At 45.2% G+C, this 23,182-nt stretch overlaps 1 protein-coding gene across 6 annotated transcripts in view; it reads left to right on the top strand.

The window, feature by feature from the left end:
• Positions 1 to 23,182, top strand: part of AHI1 (Abelson helper integration site 1) — a 248,488-nt gene that overhangs the window by 125,150 nt on the left and 100,156 nt on the right. For all 6 annotated transcript variants that reach the window (XR_008891361.1, XM_056566604.1, XM_056566601.1 and 3 more), the window contains one exon: positions 4,576 to 4,687. Coding sequence is in view for 5 of the 6 variants with exons in the window: in XM_056566604.1 (XP_056422579.1) it covers positions 4,576 to 4,687 (112 nt within the window). In the remaining variant the exon portion in view is untranslated. The remainder of the gene's footprint in view (positions 1 to 4,575; positions 4,688 to 23,182) is intronic.

Here is a 23,182-nt window from a genome sequence, read left to right as displayed (position 1 = left end):
CACCTCCGCTCGGCGCTGGTCCGGTCCTGCAGGGCTGTCCGGTGAGGAGGTGGTCCGGGCTGCTATCTTCACCGGGGGCGCCTCTTCTCCGCGCTTCCGGCCCGGAATAGAGGCGTTGCCTTGACAACGACGCAGAAGTACGTTGGCAATGAACGCACCTCTGCGTCGTTGTCAAGGCAACGTAACTATTCTGAGGCCGGGCCCGAAGCGCTTAGAAGAGGCCTCCCCGGTGAAGATAGCAGCCCGGAACCACTATCCCACCGGACCACCTCCTCTCCGGACAGTCCTGCAGCACCGGACCAGCGCCGAGCGGAGGTGAGTAGTCAGAACTAAAGGGGGGTGAGAGGGGGCTGGATGATGTCGAAGGCCGCAGTGGTCTTCAACCTGCGGACCTCCGGAGGTTTCAAAACTACAACTCCCAGCAAGCCCGGACAGCCGATGGCTGGCCGGGCTTGCTGGGAGTTGTAGTTTTGAAACCTCTGGAGGTCCGCAGGTTGAAGACCACTGCGGGTGGGGGAGTTCACTCGAGTATAAGCCGAGGGGGGTGTTTTCAGCACGAAAAATCGTGCTGAAAAACTCGGCTTATACTCGAGTATATACGGTACCTTAGGTGTTTCCATTCTGCTGATATTTTGAAAATACTAGTGAAAAGTTAGCATTTTCTATTGCATTTTCTATATGCAAAAGCTTCAAATGACTGAGATTAAAACATGTTCCATGCAGAGAGGGGGGTTAGCAGATGCTCAGCATGCCTTTGGAGTGACAGTGAGTGTATGTAAAATGTCGTTTTTATCAAGATTTGGTCATTTAAAACACTGCTGAAGCATGCCAGTAATATTGTAAGGCTGGGATTCCCCTTGGCAGTTTTTGAGCCAAAGCCAGATGTGGATTTAAAAGGAATGGGAAATAGAAGAGAAGAACTTAAAGGGGTATTCCAGGATTTTTTTTTTATTTGACAATGCTACAAGAGCTGAAATGTTAGTGTACTTCATAATATAGTCTGTGCCTGTGTGTGATGGTGGTCTCGCAATTCTTCTGTGATTATCGCCCCAATATTTATTTTTAACAGCATGCTAAATTACTCAGGTCTTAAGGTTTCCCAGGTTGCAGTGCGACAGACAGTAGTCAGGTGTGCAAAGGGAGCCTGTCCTGCTTTAATGGGTGGAGCGACCGCTGGGTGGGAGAGAGATCGTTTTGCAACAGCTGGAGGCACCCTATTTAGAAAACACTTGTCTTTTGAATGGAATGCAACTCATTTGGAAAGGATCACAGATGTGTTTCAATGGGTGGGTGTGGCTGATGTGTGGGAGGCAGGAAAGTGACCTCAAACTTACAAACAAGGAATTATAGGATTTGTAGTTTGAGAGAACGGAAATCCAACAGGAGATACCCAGTTCACAAAAAGATAGCTTCAGCATTATAGTAATCTCACAACATAGCCATTTACCCCCAAGACAAGCGCAGATCCTTCCTAAGCATGTACATTTCTGTCTGGCAGGTATGTACTAAAATCACCTTATGGTGGATTACCCCTTTAAACTTCTCCTTCCTCATAAAACCACTTTGGCTTAAAAATTGCAGTGGTAGTATTCCAAAAAACTGTCAAGTGGAATCACAGCCCTACTGCTGGTAATAAATCAAGAAGCACTCCCATGAAATTTTTGTTTTCTTCTATAGTGTAGCATAGGCTGTTACAAAAGAATAATGTAGAGGTTCTTGTGTATGCCTGTGCTTACCTGTTTAGGCTGATGTGGCAGGCAGGGATTAGGCTCCATTTTGGATGATAATTCATCATAGAAATAGTTCTGTAATGCAGCCAACATTTCCCATGAATCCTCTATCTGAGGGTGTGGCATTTGATCACTGCACCTGGTCAACTAATCAGGCTTCTAGCGCTGGAATTACCCAGGTGAACTGCAGTGTGACTGCAGCACTGATCGGGATGACAGAGGCAGGGAGCCCCCTTTGTACTCCATCAAGACTCTACAATGTGATCACAGGGTCTCAATGGTAGCCATGGCAACCAGAGACCTCAGAACGGTGTCTGGGTACCTGGCTCTGGAAGCCGATCAAATTCTAATCTGCTATGCGTGTCAGTGCAAGGCTATGTTTAAACGGCACTGTTCGCACAGAAAATCTCTGTTTGAACATTGCTCCTGACACGTCTATTCTTTCTGCGGACACCGGAATTTGAATTCTGCTATGTGAACAGCACAGCAGAATCCCATTGATTTCAATTCCACACGGAAATTCTGCTGTGTGAACATTGCCTAAAATTGATAGGTGTCAGTGTAAGGCTATGCTCACATAGCACAATTTCCGTGCGGAATTCCGCATTGGAATATATATAAATATATATATATATATATATATATATATGTGTGTGTATAAAAATGTAAAAAAAAATTATGGATCTCAGAAAATGGTGATGCACAAACATGACTTTTTAAATCAAAAATAGCTTTTATAGTGTAAATATAATAAACTACAAAATAAAGTACATAAATGAGGTATCACTTTATTCAAACTGACCAGCAAAATAAAATTACCATGTAATTTATACAAAATAAATAAATAAACTTGCTAAAATTCCAGTATTTTGGTAATCCTGCCACCAAAAAAAAATTATTTAAATGTGTGACGCATATGTCACATGTACCTCAAAATGGTACCAATGAAAACATCAATTTGTCTCACAAAAATATTTTGGGACCCCAAGGCCTCTGCATCTTGATATGATGCCAATAAAATATCCTTAATAAAAGCAAGACACAAAATCCACACTGCACTCGGTCATGTCTGAGGCCTGTGTATGAGTTATGTAGTGCACAAGGGCCACATATTGAATATTTCCAAATACGTCGGAATTAGGGGAGAAAATATTGAGAGGCCTTTCTCTAACAGCACCTGCTGTGTTACAGAAAAAATGGAGCAAAATGACAATCTGCACTTCCACTTGGCTTTAATTTTTGTGAAACACCTAAGGGTCTATTCACTCGGTGGAATTTCCGCCTGAAATGAAAGCCCAATACACTTCTATGGGATTCCGCACTCCCGTTGACACTTCGGAAATCCCGCTTGCGGAATAGCGGGATTTCCGAAGTGTTAACGGGAGTGTGTAATCCCATAAAAGTGTATTGGGCTTTCATTTCAGGCGGAATTCTGACGTGTGAATAGACCCTAAAGGGTTAATAAACTTCCCAAATGTCATATTGATTATATTGAGAGGTGCAGTTTTTATAATGGGGTGATTTACAGGGGGTCCTAACATACAGTCCCCTCAAATCCACTTTGAGGGGACTGTATGTTAGAACTGAACTGGTCCCTAAAAAATATCTGATTTTGAAATTTTCTCAAAAATGTTGGGAATTGCTGCCAAACTTCTAAGTTGTATAACATTGTAAAAAATTAAAAGAACATTTAACAAATTATGCCAACATAAAGTAGACATATTGTAAATGCGACGTCACTAAGCTCGGCCCGTGCCCCAAGTCGGGCCGGAGCTAAAGTTTAATGGCCAAGATTTCCGGAGATTCCCGCCACGAAACCGGACAAGGTGAGTACCATTGTCAACACAAAAAGAGAGAAACACAGCCGCACATCCACCATTTGTAATTTGATCTACTTGCTTCTCAGCATAATTTCAAAAACTAACAGGTTGTTAGTATACATTTTGATCAAAAAGTACAAGCCCACTTGCCACGTCAAGGCCACCTCGTGGGTCCCTAACCCAACACTGGCGTAGCCCCCGGCGGTGACCACTGCCTCCGAGACCCCATGCCCAATAGGGGGAGCGACCCAGTGGCCAGGCAGCCCCACTGCTGCACGACCAAGCCCCTGGCTCTGGGCCACTCCACCCCACAGACAAAGCATCACAGAAACGTCCCACAGTGCTGAACCCTCACCGTTTCACAACAGAAAACCAGACTGCAGAATTTTTTGCATTTTCGGGAGAGACACATGATCCAGTTGGGTGCACAAATGTAAAAGCACAGTGGCCCAGGCTACAACAGTCAATTCCTTAGACTACAATATTTAAAGGAGTAGTGCAGTGAAAAATAATTTATAGATCGTGGGGTGTCCGACTGCTGGGATCCCCCGCGATCTCCTGAACGGGACCCCGGCAGTCTGCCAGAAGTGGCCGTTCCGACCCCCGCAGGAAGCCGCGGCCGACACAACACCTCCATGTATCTCTAGAAATCGGGTTCATTTGCTATAGTAAATTTGCCCCAGTATTGGTTATTAATAAATTTCCCCTGAATGGAGACCTTGGCACCTGCCTACTTATCGTAGCCAGTAACTACTATTACTTACTTAATTTTGAGCTGTTTATTATTAGTGCATAGTATTATTAGTAATACATTTACATAGCAAGTCATATTTGTCTACCCCTTTTGTAATGTTGGGCTTCCACACTTATTTATGGAGCCTCTCTGGTATAAAAGCCCTGCTAATACTGAAGTTTCAGCATCATGGATTTAGTTTTTATTTCTCAAAGTGACCTTTTTAAATTGAAATGAAAAAAGTTTTAAATTACACTGTAGATATCACATTCCTTATTGTTATTGTTTACAGAGTGGATCCAATGGCTTCCAACCAGCCCCTTCTTTGTTGTCACCTCATTCTAAATTGAGGCTTACGGGCACATCCAGCACACAGTTACAACCTCTTGGTACCAATACATATGGTAAGAATTTTAATTCTATAACATTGTTTCTATTACCAGGAAATAGTCTGTCTCTTTAGTCTGTGGAATTTTGACTGTTGTGTCAGAAAATATAATTTTTATATTAACATTTATCAAGGTTTAGTGTTACTTTTTTAAGGCAACCTGTCATCACTTTCATGTTTCCAGAAGCGTCAGTCATCCGGGTGATCCCCAGCAGCTTAATTGATCTATTCCATTTGGACTATAATGGAGAAGCCACCAGGGATTGCCTCTATGACTGGTGGTCTGGACAACACAAAGGTTTCCCATAAGGCTTTCACTTCCATTCTGGTTGTGATTCTTAAAATTTACATGTTACAGGGACATGTGAAAAGTCAATGTCTGGGTGTTTAGATCCCCATTAACCTTTAGATCTGGGGGAAGTGCATCATTAAGCACTGATTTCTTCAAAAAACAGCACCACATGTGTCTTCAGGTTGTGTGTGGTATTGCAGCTCAGTTCCATTAAAGTCAATGGAGCCAAATTGTAATAGCGCACACAATGACAGGTGTGGTTCTGTTGTTGAGTGAAAATAACTCTGTTTTTCTATTTCTGGAAAACCCCCTTAACTCACTGGGTTCCTTTAATCTCTGTCTTGCTGCATAAGACAAGTCCCTTAGTGGGACAAATCTCTTGCACATATAATGGTGCTCGTCTCGCTTGATATAGATAACACCCAGACCCCAACCGATCAAAATTTTGGTCGTGTCCCTGTGACATATCAAAAGTTTTTTTTATAGTGACTGAGATATTGGCCCTCATTTACTAAGAGTGGAGTTTTGGTTACTTTGTGGGTTTTAATTCCCTACAATTTATTTTCCACTTTCCCTACACTTTGCTTTTTTTTATACATGCTCTGATCTGTCTGGTTTTCCTCAGCTCAAATCCACCACATTTTCTGTGGAAACCTTAGTAAATTTGTTGTTTTTTTGTGAAAATGTTGGGAAAACGCCCCTTTTCGGAGACCACGCCCATTTCCCTGGCAGCCACACCCCTTTTCGGATTTTCTTAGCAAAATGGAGAGTTAGTCTGGGTTTTTTAAATTCTGGCGCAAATTCTGGCGCAGAGAGAATTTCTGGCGCAATGCAACAGAATCTGGTGCACAACCCGACAAAACATGTCGGGTTTGCAATAGTAAATGAGGGCCATTGTGTGACTGAAATGGCAATTCAGTGTAACCTACATTATATAAAAAAAAAATAAAAAAAAATATAGTTTTTATTTCTCAATATAAAACTATTTTTCATAAAAGTTATTAATGGTCAATGATCTGACTGCACAGTGCTTAATAAGTTTAGGCTGTGTTCACACATTTGGGTTTTTAATTCCAATGACTGAATACAAAGCCAGGAATGGCTCTGAAAAAAGTTTCGATCTTCCCTTTATACTTATCCTTGTTTTGTATTCAAAAATTGCAATAAAAAATCTGCACATGTGAACACACCCTTAGAGCTCTAGTTCAGTGGTATTTTACTAAGCTTCCTAAGCTACCTTTTATGCAAATTTTTTTTCCCTCTGTCCAAAATTGATGGACTCTCCTTGTTCAATTGACTTGTCCATCTAGTTTTTCACTGTCAACCAAGCTTAGGAAATGTAAACAACTATGTAAAGCTGGTACACCCTTCAGGATAAATCAAAAATATATAAGTCAGGGAACCTGAAAATCAGGATTTTTGGAAAATAGATTTCTTAAAACAATCTAGAACACAAAATGAAACACATTTTCCCATGTGAAAATATCTATAATGTTTGACCTGTTACTGTGATGTCACTTAAAAGGCAAAATGTGAGCCTGGGGCGTCTAATAATTTTCCAAATGAAAATATTCAGTAAGTGGTAGGAACGTCTCTTTAACCCCTTAACGACATAGGACGTAAATGTACATCCTAGTGCCCTGGTACTTACCTCACCCAGACGTACATTTATGTCCTGTACATGACGCAAGCACCGGACCGATGCTCGCTTCATGCACTGCAGGTCCTGGCTGCTATCAGCAGCCAGGGATCAGCTGGTAATGGAGGACATCAGCAATCAAGCGGATATCTGCCAATAACCCCAGCATCTGCAGGAATGTGGTCGTTTAAATGGATGATCGGATCACCCGTGTCGCTGCTACGGGGATCTGATCATCCAACATGGTGGCCGGAGGTACCCTTACCTTCTCCGGCCATCATCCTGGGGTCTTCTCCTCTGGCCTGAGCAGACAAGAGACGATTGCCAATAATAATGCGCATATTTCATGCACAGGATTTTATGCTGCAGAGCTCAGTGTAAACGAAATGACTGAACACAGCATTAAATCTGGAGCTTTAAATCCTGCGCATCAAATATGGGCAAGATACTGTACATGTTCATATAATAGCCCCTAAAACTCAAAAAAGTTACAGGATAGGAAATAACCACTGGGACCCCCACCCATCATGAGAACAGAGGTAAAGAGTGGTATACATATTTGTTTATAACATTGCCACCACATTAAACCATTAAAAACATTTTATATGTACAAAAATTAAGTTTGTAATACCCCTTGAAATAAATGTGATGTTCCTCCAGAATATAATTTTTTTTATTAAAAGTGCTCCAATTTCTAGGATACACTGCACTATAAAGTATGCTTCACTTTTTGTTCAAAACACAAACACCTAAAAACATTTTCATAACCTGAATTGTTCCTTTCCTAAAAATATTTCACAATATTGTCATGTCAGAACGTTATGTTAATATTAACTGAGGTAAACATAGAATTCATCCTGGAGGACTAGGACTTGAGTTGTGTGTGCTCTGCCCTTCCATTCTTTGTCTGTAGAGCTACCAGAGTTAGATTTACTTGTATCTCCGGCAGCTCCCTAGACAAATAATGGAATGGCTTCAATCATGTGCAACTGGCCGCTCCAATCAGAAGTGAGAACTTTGGTCACTGTTCTTGAGATCACGGTGTTCTGAACATCAATGCTCAGAATGCCAGGGTGCTGGGTCAGAGATCATGGGAGGTCCCAGCGACCAGCCCCCCTGCGATCAGACATCTTATCACCTATCATTTAGATAGGGAAAACAATGTCTAGGGGTGGAGTACCTCTTTTAGGATAGACATTCCCAGCTGCTTCAGACTATAAACACTGAATTACCGTACTCTGAAACATGGAATAACTTCAAAACAAAAGTTACTATTTGATATTTAATATTGTGGCATTCTTTGTGCTTCATATGGTGAAATGGAAATTGTCACATTGTCATAATACATGTGTATAGCAATGCCTGAACTTTTTACACATGGGCTCTGGAGTATAGTCCTACAGCTGTGCATGTTACCCATTTGCTGAAGATCATTTAAGTTCAGTATTCATATTGGAATTTCCTAATGCTTCTCTAACAGGGACGAGCTACATAGTTCAGATCAGCAAGAATAAGCATGTGCTGAAATAGACTTGGCAGGACAGGAGAATAATTACATTTCTCCATGTTATTACCTCAGATGATTCTAGAAGGGGAATTTCCACTAAGGATTAGATAGAGCTTTTTGCTTTGAGCACTTGCCCATTCTGCTACTATATCAGAGATCTCAACACTTAGTTTTCACACAACAAACCCATGTGTATATTAAACCAAATGTTGACATCTATCTTTTGAGATGAAGATATAGTCATTCAGGAATACACTATAAAAAAGAGCATTTGTGTCTAATGGCTTCAAACAGTTCTTAGAAACTAAATATTTCCACCAAAGAATATTTATGTTATTAAAAATTTTTCATTGAGGCGTTTTACCCTTTTGGACCCTATTAGTATCTTGAACTACTCCTACCTAAAAGTAACCTTTCTGCATTGTCTATACAATACAGTAAGGATTTATGTTAATGCGACAGTACCAGATACATTAAAAGGAAAAAAAAAGAAAAATTGTAAAGATACATAAAACATTATTATAATAGTAGAGCTCCAGTAGCGATGAAGCGTGTCGGCACTGCTATCCCTGATTCTGTCTCCCTTCGTCTGTCTATGTGTTATTTCCAGCTAGCAATTCGTTAATCTTGTGTGGTGGTGCTCATGTACATGGAAAATCAGAGTAATTATAAATCCGGTAGTACAGAAAGAAGTACGGGCAACTCACCACCTAGTAGATTTTCACTCTGTGTTTATTGCTGGGACATGCAGGCAAAGCGTCTCCACGCCGCACCGGGATGCTGAGCGCTAGTGCGTATACGATGACAGCTGTTTCTTTCCACTTAGGAACTTCAACAGATCGTCTCTGTTGAAGTTCCTAAGTGGAAAGAAACAGCTGTCATCGTATACGCACTAGCGCTCGGTATCCCGGTGCGGCGTGGAGCCGCTTTGCCTGCATGTCCCAGCAATAAACACAGAGTAAGAATCTACTAAGTGGTGAGTTGCCTGTACTTCTTTCTGTACTACCGGATTTATTATTATAATAGTCCCTGTCTACATACAGTGGGGCAAAAAAGTATTTGTCAGCCACCAATTGTGCAAGTTCTCCCACTTAAAACGATGAGAGAGGCCTGTAATTTTTCATCATAGATATACCTCAACTATGAGAGACATAATGAGAAAAAAATCTATAAAATCACATTGTCTGATTTTTAAAGAATTTATTTGCAAATTTTGGTGGAAAATAAGTATTTGGTCAATAACAAAAGTTCATCTCAATACTTTGTTATATACCCTTTGTTGGCAATGACAGAGGTCAAACATTTTCTGTAAGTCTTCACAAGGTTTTCGCACATTGTTGCTGGTATTTTGGCCCATTCCTCCATGCAAATCTCCTCTAGAGCAGTGATGTTTTGGGGCCATCGCTGGGCAACACAGACTTTCAACTCCCTTCAAAGGTTTTCTATGGGGTTTAGATCTGGAGAGTGGCTAGGCCACTCCAGGACCTTGAAATGCTTCTTACGAAGCCATTCCTTCGTTGCCCGGACGGTGTGTTTGGGATCATTGTCATGCTGAAAGACCCAGCCACGTTTCATCTTCAATGCCCTTGCTGATGAAGGAGGTTTTCACTCAAAATCTCACGATACATGGCCCCATTCATTCTTTTCTTTACACGGATCAGTCTTCCTGGTCCCTTAGCAGAAATACAGCCCCAAAGTATGATGTTTCCACCCCCATGCTTCACAGTAGGTATGGTGTTCTTGGATGCAACTCAGTATTCTTTCTCCTCCAAACACCACGAGTTGAGTTTTTACCAAAAAGTTCTACTTTGGTTTGGATCTGACCATATGACATTCTCCTACCCTTCTTCTGGATCATCCAAATGCTCTCATCCAAACTTCAGACGGGCCCAGACATGTACTGGCTTAAGCAGGGGGACACGTCTGGCACTGCATGATTTGAGTCCCTGGCCGCGTAGTGTGTTACAGATGGTAGCCTTTCTTACTTTGGTTCCAGCACTCTGCAGGTCATTCACTAGGTTTCCCTGTGTGGTTCTGGGATTTTTGCTCACCGTTCTTGTGATCATTTGACACCACAGGGTGAGATCTTGCGTGGAGCCCCAGATCGAGGGAGATTATCAGTGGTCTTGTATGTCTTCCATTTTCTAATAATTGCTTCCACAGTTGATTTTGTTACACCAAGCTGTTTGCCTATTGCAAATTTTGTGCAATTTTTGGTGCAGGTCTACATTTTTGTTTCTGGTGTCCTTCGACAGCTCTTTGGTCTTGGCCATAGTGCAGTTTGCAGTGTGACTGCTTCAGGTTGTGGACAGGTGTCTTCTATACTGATAACAAGTTCAATACAGGTAACGAGTGGAGGACAGAGGAGACTCTTAAAGAAGTTGTTACAGGTCTGTGAGAGCCAGAAATCTTGCTTGTTTGTAGGTGACCAAATACTTATTGTACCGAGGAATTTACCAATTAATTCATTAGAAATTCTACAATGTGATTTCCTGTATTCTTTCCCCCCATTCTGTCTCTCATAGTTGAAGTATACCTATGATGAAAATGACAGGCCTCTCTTATCTTTTAAAGTGGGAGAACTTGCACAATTGGTGGCTGACAAAATACTTTTTTGCCCCACTGTACTAATACTTATGAAATACAGTTGACTAGTGACATGGTGGCGCAGTATGGTGGACATACTGTAGTAAGGGGAAATTTTGTTATTGTCTTTAGACTGACTTTTTGCCAATAATTAGCACATGAAATGTCACCTTTGTACAACTGCACATTTTTTGTGACTTTACACAATAAGCAAAAGGCCCTCCTAAACACCGTAAATCTGAACCAGACTGCCTTTGTGAAGCTCTTTTAAAAAGTTACAAATTTTTTGCCAACTGCTTTTTTTGTACAGAGCAAATTGTGATTTATAATTTTTTGCTTGTGCGTGCCAATTTTTTCAACACCCCCTGCAATAGTGTGATAAATATGTTGCACATAAGCAGAACCAAAGCAAAAATAAATGACTTTAGACACTTTCTTAATACACGATAAATGTCCCACTTAGTGATAATGGAAAAAGGGGCCTGTGAGAGTAATGACAATTATTGCACAGCACTGTGGAATAACACGTTAGACCAGTGGTTCCCAACCTTTTTCGGCTCGGGGCACCCCTCGCCAAAATAATATTCGACGCGCGAGAAAAAATGGCTAAAAAGAATCAATACACATCACATATATATCGGATAGCTATCAGGGGTGTGGAAATAAATAAAAAAAATACTTGTCCAAGGGACTAAAGTGGAACACAATCTACTTGTCCCTTAAGAAAATCCACTTGTCCTTGTAGATAAAATTATTTCAACCAAAATAGTATGATCCACCCCACTAGACCACCAGGGATGGATATAAGATTCCTTTAGACACTGCTGTCAACTTAGACAGCGGTGATGTAATGGTCTAATAGCGGCCAAGGTGATCGCAGCATGCCAGGCTATTAGCGGCGGGAGAGTTGTAGCTAGCTCCTTCTACGCCAGAGGCAAGCCCAGAAAATTGCCCCCCCCCCCCCATCTGACCACTATAACTCCAATTTTTCCATATACAGGGATGAGGGCAATCTTGTGTGACATGATCTGTAGTTTTTATCTGAACTTTTATTAGGAAAGGGGCTTATTCACATAGATACGCACTTCTTAAAATATTTTAATCACTATTTTTCAGTCTTCATAGGGACTTCTATATGGAGTCTTTTGATTGGGTAACAGTGAACAGGCTGTGTTACTGGGAGGGGGGGTTCTGCTTCTCCAGTTTGTGGTGCATTTTATTTACTCTAATTATGTGTCAGAAAATGCTTGAAGTTGCATTTAGTTACTAGATAACTACAACATCCAGCATGCCCTGATACAGCTTATGGTTGTGTGGGTATTGCAGCATGTTGCACTGTATAGTAGGACAGTTAAAGGAGTACTCCGGCGCGCACTTTTTTCCTTTTATCCCGTCCGGGCTGCAAAATAAAAGAAAACACACTTTCTCTTACCTGCCAACGAGCCCCCGGAGCTCCGGTACACTCCGGTACAGTTGTTCGGTCCCCGGGCTGTATTCTTCCTACTTCCTGTTAGCCCGGCACGTCACACGGAGCTTCAGCCTATCACCGGCCGCAGCGATGTCCCGCCTCGGCCGGTGATAGGCTGAAGCTCCGTGTGACGTGTCGGGCTAACAGGAAGTAAGAAGAATACAGCCCAGGGACCGAACACCTGTACCGGAGCTTCAGGGGCTCGTTGGCAGGTAAGAGAAAGTGTGTTTTCTTTTATTTTGCAGCCCGGACAGGATAAAAGGAAAAAAGTGCGCGCCGGAGTACTCCTTTAAGGTTATTGTGTAACATGCTGGGAGTTGTAGTTTTGGTGTGTCAGCTGCAGAGCCATAGTCTGTGTCAAGGAATACTGGGAATTACAGTTAGTAACTACAACACCCAGCATGCCCTGATGCAGCCTATGGCTTTGCAGCTGACCCGAACCAAAACTACAACTCCCAGCATGTTACACTTTATAGTTCTACAGTTTAGGTTACGGTTTGCGTGCATCCGTGGGGCTCTTGGTCGGCGGGTGAGTATGAAGGGGATGGGATTCTGGGGGTGCAATATAGTGCGGGTGGCCAGAAGACAGTAAAAATAAGTAAAATTATATAGCACAACTGGCAGCAGTGCTTGTCAGTCCGCCCCTGAACAAAACATACATGCATACACATATCATACATACACATATACATACACCGGCCACTGCCCCATTACATTATACATTACATACATACATAATACATAGACACATCATACATACATACACCCGCCGCTGCCCCCCATCATACATTACATACACACATCACACATCATATATACACATACACTCACCATAAATTTACACCATACATATGCACACATCATACATACACCCGCCACTGATACACCCCCCCCAATCACACATTACATACATATACAACCACCCTTCCCGCCGCCTGCATGCTCAGCCTCCTCACCTGAGCCGGTGTGAGGTGAAATCCCCAGCCCGTGCAGTGCAGTCTCCTCACACACGTCCTCTCCCCGCTCTATATTTCCCCCGTGAATACTTGAAACCTCCCCGTGATAAATTAGGTCCTGTGTAGACAGAGCAGGGGGGAGGGAGAGGCTGTGTGTGGGGGAGGGAGGAGCTGTGTACATCCTCATTCTCCCCCTGTCTTCTTGTATTATGCAGAGCTGCGCTCTCCATCCTCCTGGAGGGGGGAGGAGGTGGCGTGGCTTAACCATCTCCTGCAGACGTGTGACCTCGGGCTCTGCCCTCGCTCCTGAGATCCCCTCACATCGGCTGGGGGGGCTCTGAGCAGTGGGCCCCGGCTACTGAAATCAGCTGGGGGCCGCCACTGCCCCCTCCATACACCCTGAGCGCCGGTGTGAGGTGCAGACTTGCATCGGCTCCTGCACCTCACACCGGCATTAAAGAAAAAATAGGGGGAAGTTGGTCTGTCCCTGCTAGCCCGATACAGGGCTAAATCTATAAACAATTCACCTGCCCGGCACCCAAAACTACTTGTCCCGGGCATCGGGCAATAGGATTTCCACATCCCTGAGCTATGTAGATTACAGTGCTGCTATATGCAGGACTCACAGGTGATGTCTTCACCACAGAACCTTTAAAAAAAAAAAAATATTAGGCTCTGTACTTTTCCAGCATCACCCTATCTTTTTTCCCCACAAATACCTTCAGTTTCACACACACAGTGCCCCCAGCATCCTCACACATGCACAATGTCCCCAGTAGCCTCACACATGCACATAATGCCTCCAGCAGCCACACACACACACAGTGCCCCCGCAGCCTCACACATGCACAGTGCCCCCAGCAGCCTCACACATGCACAATGTCCCCAGTAGCCTCACACATGCACATAATGCCTCCAGCAGCCACACACACACACAGTGCCCCCGCAGCCTCACACATGCACAGTGCCCCCAGCAGCCTCACACACACACACAGTGCCCCCAGCAGTCTCACACATGCACACAATGCCTCCAGCAGTCTCACACACACACAGTGCCCCCGGCAGCCTCACACATGCACACAGTGCCCCCAGCAGCCTCACACACACACAGTGCCCCCAGCAGTTTCACACATGCACACAATGCCTCCAGCAGTCTCACAAACACACACAGTGCCCAAAGCAGCCTCACACACACACACACACACACACACAATGCCCCCAGCAGCCTCACACACACACAATGCCCCCCAGCAGCCTCACACACACACAGTGCCCCCCCAGCAGCCTCACACATGCACATGGTCCCCAGTAGCCTCACACATGCACACAATGCCCCCAGCAGCGTCACACATGCACACAATAGCCCCAGCAGCCTCACACACACAATGACCCTAGCAGCCGCACACAATGCCCTAGGAGCCTGACACACACACACACACAGTGCCCCCAGCAGTCTGACACACACGCACAGTGCCCCCAGAAGCCTGACACATGCACAATGTCCCCACCAGCCTCACACATGCACACATTACCCCCAGCAGTCTGACACACACACAATGTCCCCCAGCAGCCTGACACATGCACACAGTGCCCCCAGCAGCCTGACACATACACACACACACACACACAATGCCCCCCAGCAGCCTCACACATGCACACAGTGCCCCCAGAAGCCTGACACATGCACACACACACAATGCCCCCCAGCAGCCTCACACATGCACACAGTGCCCCCAGCAGCCTCTCACACAATGCCCCCCAGCAGCCTCACACATGCACACAGTGCCCCCCCAGCAGCCTCACACACAATGCCCCCCAGCAGCCTCACACATGCACACAGTGCCCCCAGCAGCCTCACACACAATGCCCCCCAGCAGCCTCACACATGCACACAGTGCCCCCAGCAGCCTCACACACAATATCCCCCGGCAGCCTCACACATGCACACAGTGCCCCCCTCAGCAGCCTCACACACACACAATGCCCCCCAGCAGCCTCACACATGCACACAGTGCCCCCAGCAGCCTCACACATGCACACAGTGCCCCCAGCAGCCTCACACATGCACACAGTACCCCCAGCAGCCTCACACATGCACACAATGCCCCCAGCAGCCTCACACACACACAGTGCCCCAGCAGCTTCACACACACGCACACACACACAATGCCCCCCAGCAGCCTCACACATGCACACAGTGCCCCCAGCAGCCTGACACATGCACATAATGCCCCCAGCAGCCTGACACATGCACACAATGCCCCAGGAGCCTCACACATGTACACAATGGCCCCAGCAGCCTCACACACAGAATGACCCCAGCAGCCGCACACAATGCCCTAGGAGCCTGACACACGCACAGTGCCCCCAGCAGCCTGACACATACACAATGTCCCCAGCAGCCTCACACATGCACACAATGCCCCCAGCAGCCTCACACACACACACACATAGTGCCCCCAGCAGCCTGACACATGCACACAATGTCCCCAGCAGCCTCACACACACACACAGTGCCCCCAGCAGCCTGACACATGCACACAATGCCCCCAGCAGCCTCACACTTGCACACAATGTCCCCAGCAGCCTCACACACACACACAATACCCCAGCAGCCTGACACATGCACACAGTGCCCCCAACAGCCTGACACATGCACACAATGCCCCCAGCAGCCTCACACTTGCACACAATGCCCCCAGCAGCCTAACACTTGCACACAAGGCCCCCAGCAGCCTCACACACACACACACAATGACCCCAGCAGCCGCACACAATGCCCCAGGAGCCTGACACACACACACACAGTGCCCCCAGCAGCCTGACACACAGGCACAGTGCCCCCAGCAGCCTGACACACAGGCACAGTGCCCCCAGCAGCCTGACACATGCACAATGTCCCCAGCAGTCTCACACATGCACATAATGCCCCCAGCAGTCACACACACAGTACCCCCAGCAGCCTGACACATGCACACAGTGACCCCAGCAGCCTCACATATGCACACAATGCCCCCAGCAGCCTCACACACACACAGTGCCTCCAGCAGCCTCACACACACACACACAGTGCCCCCAGCAGCCTGACATATGCACACAATTGCCCCAGCATAGTTACATAGTTAGTACGGTCGAAAAAAGACATATGTCCATCAAGTTCAACCAGGGAATTAAGGGGTAGGGGTGTGGCGCGATATTGGGGAAGGGATGGGATTTTATATTTCTTCATAAGCATTAATGTTATTTTGTTCCAGGAATGTATCTAATCCTGTTTTAAAGCTGCTAATTTTTCCTGCTGTGACCAGTTCCTGAGGTAGACTGTTCCATAAGTTCACAGTTCTCATGGTAAAGAAGGCGTGTCGCCCCTTGAGACTAAAATTTTTCTTCTCCAGACGGAGGGAGTGCCCCCTCGTCCTTTGGGGGGGTTTAACCTGGAACAGTTTTTCTCCATATTTTTTGTATGGGCCATTAATATACTTATATACGTTTATTATATCCCCCCTTAAACGTCTCTTCTCAAGACTAAACAATTGTAACTCCTTTAATCGCTCCTCATAGCTAAGATGTTCCATGCCCCATATTAGTTTAGTCGCGCGTCTCTGCACCCTTTCCAGCTCCACAGTGTCCCTTTTATGGACAGGCGACCAAAACTGAACAGCATATTCCAGGTGAGGCCGTACCAATGCTTTATAAAGGGGGAGTATTATGTCCCGGTCCCTTGAGTCCATGCCTCTTTTTATACATGACAATATCCTGCCGGCTTTGGAAGCAGCAGCCTGACATTGCATGCTATTCTGTAGTCTGTGATCTACAAGTACACCCAGATCCTTCTCTACCAGTGACTCTGCCAGTTTAATCCCCCCTAAGACATACGATGCATGCAGGTTATTAGTACCCAGATGCATAACTTTACATTTATCCACATTGAACCTCATTTGCCAAGTGGATGCCCAGACACTTAGTCTATCCAAGTCATCTTGTAACTTATGCACATCCTCTATAGACTGTACCGTGCTACAAAGCTTGGTGTCATCTGCAAAGATAGAAACAGAGCTGTTAATACCATCTTCTATATCATTGATAAATAAATTAAACAACAGCGGGCCCAGTACTGAACCTTGGGGTACACCACTAATTACTGGGGACCAATCAGAGTACGAATCATTGACCACCACTCTCTGGGTACAATCCATGAGCCAGTGTTCAATCCAGTTACAAACTAAAATTTCCAAACCCAAATACCTTAACTTACCTGTCAGACGTCTATGAGGGACAGTATCAAATGCTTTAGCAAAATCCAGAAACACTATATCCACAGCCATTCCTCTGTCAAGGCTTCTACTCACCTCTTCATAAAAGCAAATTAGATTGGTTTGACAACTTCTATCCTTAGTAAACCCATGCTTGCTATCACTTATAATACAATTATCCCCTATGTATTCCTGTATGTAATCCCTTATAAGTCCTTCAAACAATTTACCCACAGTGCATGTTAAACTTACCGGTCTATAGTTTCCTGGGGAAGACCTAGAGCCCTTTTTGAAGATTGGCACCACATTCGCCTTGAGCCAGTCCCTTGGCACAATACCAGACACCAGAGAATCTCTAAATATCATGAACAGGGGTACAGATATTACTGAACTTACCTCTCTAAGAACTCTTGGGTGCAATCCATCTGGCCCTGGAGATTTGCTTACATTTATATTACTTAACTTACCTTGTATCATCTCTACATTAAGCCAGTTCAGTACATGATGTGTTACCAGCACTGACCTGTCCAATGTCAGCTCCTTCTTCTTTAGTATATACAGAACTAAACCCATTCAGTAGCTCTGCCTTCTCTTGATCGCCCGTGACAACCTCCCCATTATCATTATTAAGGGGTCCTACATGATCTGTCCTTGGTTTTTTTGCATTTATATATCTAAAAAAATATTTAGGATTAGTTTTGCTTTCTTTGGCCACCTGTCTCTCGTTTTGAATTTTTGCGGTTTTTATTAAATTTTTACAGATTTTATTAAGCTCCTTGTACTGTGTAAATGTTGTAGCTGACCCATCAGATTAGAATTTTTTGAAGGCTATTTTTTTGTTGTTTATTGCTCTTGTTTATTTGAAGCCTGATACATGCACGCAATGCCCCCAGCAGCCTCACACACACACAAAATGCCTCCAGCAGCCTCACACACACAGTGCCCCCAGCAGCCTGACATACACGCACAGTGCCCCCAGCAGCCTGACACATGCACAATGTCCGCCGCAGCCTCACATATGCACATACACAGTGCCCCCAGCAGCCCGACACATGCACACAATGTCCCCAGCAGCCTCACGCACAGTGCCCCCAGCAGCCTGACACATGCACAATGTCCCCAGCAGCCTCACACATGCACACACACACAGTGCCCCCAGCAGCCTCACACATGCACACAATGTCCCCAGCAGCCTCACACAGTGCCCCCAGCAGCCTGACACATGCACACAGTGCCCCCAGCAGCCTCACACATGCACACAGTGCCCCCAGCAGCCTTACACTTGCACATAATGCCTCCAGCAGCCTCACACACACACACAGTGCCCCCAGCAGCCTCACACACACACAGTGCCCCCAGCAGCCTGACATATGCACACAATTCCCCCAGCAGCCTCATACATACACACAATGCCCCCAGCAGCCTCACACACACAGTGCCCCAGCATCCTGACATATGCACACAATTCCCCCAGGCAGCCTCACACATGCACACAATGTCCCTAGGAGCCTCACACACACAATGCCCCCAGCAGCCTCACACACACACAATGCCCCCAGCAGCCTTACACATGCAGACAATGGGGGAGATTTATCATTAGGTGTCTATTGTAGACACAGATCTACCCCTTTACACTGCTTGTCTAATTTACACTCTTGCTCAAGATTTACAAAAGTTGTGCACTCCTTTGCATACATTTGTGCAAAAATATAAACACCCCTCCCCCCGCAAATATGGAAACACCCCCTCTCACTCTACCGAACACTCCTTCTCTACCCCACACACTTCACAGGACTGTGGCATTTTCCCGCGGTACTTCTTACATAGCTAGAAGTGCTGGAGCAGCAGTGTGTGCCGAACAAAACTCTGCACAATAGTAAAATCATAAGTACACAGAGGGGGAGATTCTTAAAGAATGTGGCGCGAAAAGTATCGACCACATTTTCAAAGAGCTTTGTGCCGCGGTTTACACAGTTTTTTTGTAAAAGTGGGAGTGTTCATGTATATTGTCTGCTTTACATGATATTTTCAAAGGGGTGAGAGTCCAGTTTACATCCAAAATTTCACACCAGCTTTTTGATAGAAATCACAGAAATGGTTGTAGTTTTATTGTTTTTGTTTTCTTCTCATTTTAGATACGTGAATGCAGAGCATTACGTCAGATTTGGCGGATTGCGATGATGAACAGCGTTTTTTTAAATGTCAATAAAAGGGTTAAAGAGGGCTGTGGGGGAGTGTGTTTTTTAAATAAAAAATATTTTTTAAAGTGTTGTGTTTTTTATCATTGAATTTTCAGGCTTAGTAGTGGAAGCCATCTTGTAGACATAATGCATTACTAAGCTGGGGCTTAGCGTTAGCCCCAAAATCAGTTAGCGCTAACCCCCAATTATTGCTCCCCGTTACCCACCGCCACAGGGGTGCCAGTAAGAGCCGGTACCAACAGGCCTGGAGCGTCAAAAATGTTGCTCTTGAGCCTAGGTGGTAACAGGCTGGCGTTATTTAGGCTGGGAGGGCCAGTAACAATCGTCCTCGCCCACCCTGGTAATGTCAGGCTGTTGCTGCTTGGTTGGTATCTGGCTGAAAATGAAAAAAATGGGGAAACCGCACTCATTTTTTATTTTATTTATTGATTTGAAAAGAAAAAAAAACGCATAGGGTTCCCCCTATTTTCAGTATCAGCCAGATACCAACCGAGCAGTAACAGCCTGACGTTACCAGGGTGGGCGAGGACCATTGTTACTGGTCCTCCCCAGCCTAAATAACGCCAGCCTGTTACCGCCTATGCCCAGGAGTGCCATTTTTGACACTCTGGGCCTATTGGTACCGACTCTTCCCGACACCCCTGTGGTAGTGGGTACTGGGGTAATAATTGGAGGTTAGCGTTAGCTGATTTTTGGGTTAACGCTAAGCCCTGGCTTAGTGATGGATTTCGTCTATAAGACAGCTTCCTCTACTAAGCCTGAAAATTAAATTATAAAAACACAACACATTGAAAAAAAAATGTTATAAAAAAAAAAATCCTCCACAGCCCTCGTTAACCATTTTATTGAAATTAAAAAAACGCTGTTCATCGTCGCAGTCCACCGAATCTGACGTAGTTCAGGTATCTGAAATGAGAAGAAAAGAAAAACAAGAAATATAGGTTAGTACATGTTTTACGCTCTCCCCTTGGGATAGCACACATAATGCAGTGTGTTCCTAAACAGGAAGCCTCCAGTTGTTGCTAAACTACAACTCCCATCATGGGGGCTGTAGTTAAGCAACAGCTGGAGTCTCCCTGTTTGGGAACACACTGCTAGAAAGGCTCTGTTCCCATTATGCAAAACGCATAATGAGAACAGAGTCAGGCCTGGACTGTGTAGCTCGTTCTGTCCCTCTGCCCTTGGACTACTACTCCCATCACGGGACAGAGTCTGTCCCATGATGGGAGTAGTTGTAGTACCGCAGCGCTGAGGGATGGCACTTACACATCCCCCAGCTGCGACACTTTTAGGACTACTACTCCGTCCATGATGGGAGTTATAGTCCAGGGGCTCAGGTGCAGATCGCAGCACGTCATTCTGCTAAGACCCACTGCGAGCCGCATTTATTAAGTTAACAAGCCGGCGGCAGGCTCCTGTATAGATCTCTCACAATTCATAATCGCCGCCACTCCCACCCCTGCTTCCATTCACCCCCATCCACCCTGCCACTGCTTCCATTCACCCCTCAGCCACCCACTGCTTCCATTCACCCTGCAGCCACCCATCCACCCCTGCCACTGATTCCATTCACCCACAGCCACCAAACCACCCACCCCCTACTTCCATTCACCCCCCCCCTCTCTGCTTCTACCCCTGCTCACATTCAAACCCCTTCTGCATTCCCTTGTGCCCAGTGTCATAAAAAATCCTGCTTCCATTCACCCCCCTGCTCCTGCCCCTGCTTCCTTTCACCCCACCATTCCTGCCCCTGCTTCCTTTCACCCCACCATTCCTGCCCCTGCTTCCATTCACCCCACCGCTCCTGCCACTGCTTCCATTCACCCCACCACTCCTGCCACTGCTTCCATTCACCCCACCGCTCCTGCCCCATCTTCTATTCACCCCACTGCTCCTGCTTCCATTCACCCCACCATTCCTGCTTCCGTTCACCCCAGCGCTCCTGCTCTCATTCACCCCACCACTCCTGCTTCCATTCACTCCACCGCTCCTGCTTCCCTTCACCCCACCGCTCCTGCTTCCATTCAACACCCCTCCCCTTCTGTCCCTGCTTTTCTTTAAACTCCCCCCCGCTTCTGCCCCTGCTTTCATTCAATCCCCTCCCTGCTTCTGCCCCTGCTTGCATTCAGCCCCCCTCCTGCTTCTGCCCCTGCTTTCATACAACCCCCCCCCCCCCCCCCCCCGTTTCTCCCCTGGTTACATTCAAACCCCCTGCTTTCCACCAGGAGATGATATTGGTGGGGAGATATTGTTCTGGGAGGGATAAGCTGGCACCAAAGCAGTCTGGCTGCAGCTTACCCATTCTGTTCCTGTATGGAGAGATTGGTAGCAATAATTGGCCGAACAAATATTTGGCAGACAGTTATTGACAATGTATGGCACCTGTTAGTCTAATTGTCTACGATCTACTTGAGACAAGGAAATCATTTTTCCTATTTCTTATACTCTTCATGGTTTAAACACCCAAATGACACAGTCCTATATTTAATACAAATATATGTGGTTCTCAGGTCTATCAATCGGTTAACCAAATTTAAATGCAGCATTTTAACTGGTTTGTATAAAACATGTTAGGTTCCTTTTAAGGGGTTGTTCATCAGGTATGGAGAGATTCTGCTACGTTCTGGATTTTATAAGATAAGTCAAATTTATTTATTTAATAAATTTGGTACAATTTGGTACATTTTACTCTAGGCTGAAGTAAGAAACACCAGTATTAATAAATCTGCCATATGGCATAGGGCTAGGTTTGGCAGTCCGCTGTAGTTGACATCTGATATGGTTGAGCAGATTATTAAAAACATTGCATTGAGCATTTTTTAATCAAGCACAACCATTCTAGAAGGCAACTATGTTGGATGGTCTGTAGATTTAAAGAGTACCTGTCATCAAACCATATTTTCTAAACTAACTCAGATTATATTCACTAACTACTCCTAACACCTCTCCTGCCCTAAAAAAAAATTCCGTGCTTTAAAAACCTCTGTATCATACCTCTCCCCTTGCTCCCATTGTCTGAGCTCCTGGCAGGAGAAAGCAGGCATTCCCCAGCAGCCGCAACGTCCCTGAAGCCTACAAGAGCTGTGACTCGCCATTCCCGACACGCACTTCCTGAGTTTGGACTTCTGCAAGTCCGGGTGAAGACTAAATTAATTATTTGGGAATAGAACAGAGCCACCTAGTGGCCGTTTTTTCAATCACATTAAAAACATAAAAGTTGAGAATTTTAACAGCAAGTAAATAGCAAATTGTCTTATAATAACATAAGGAACAATATATTAAAAGTTTAGTTTGGTGGCAGGTACTCTTTAATGCTTTGTCCATTTTTCTTATATGGGCTTCTGATTGGACTCCTCTTGTAAAGGATCCATTCTGTTGCATCCAGTGTTCCCATCTGGACATTTGAGTGGTACAGAAAAGTTGAACATTTTCCCTACTCAACAGAGGAGAACTGTGTAACTGAATGGTCAGTCAGAAATATTGTTTAACACCATATGCCACTTGATAAAAACCTATTTATAAACCCTCACTGGCCACTTTATTAGATACACCTTGCTAGTACCATGTTGGACCCCCTTTTGCCTTTCGAACTGCATTCATTCTTCGTGGGAT

This window comes from Hyla sarda, chromosome 3 (genome assembly GCF_029499605.1).
Source record: "Hyla sarda isolate aHylSar1 chromosome 3, aHylSar1.hap1, whole genome shotgun sequence".
Classification (NCBI taxonomy): domain Eukaryota; kingdom Metazoa; phylum Chordata; class Amphibia; order Anura; family Hylidae; genus Hyla; species Hyla sarda.
The sequence above is the reverse complement of the archived record's forward strand: the minus strand, read 5'-3'. Positions and strand labels throughout refer to the sequence as shown.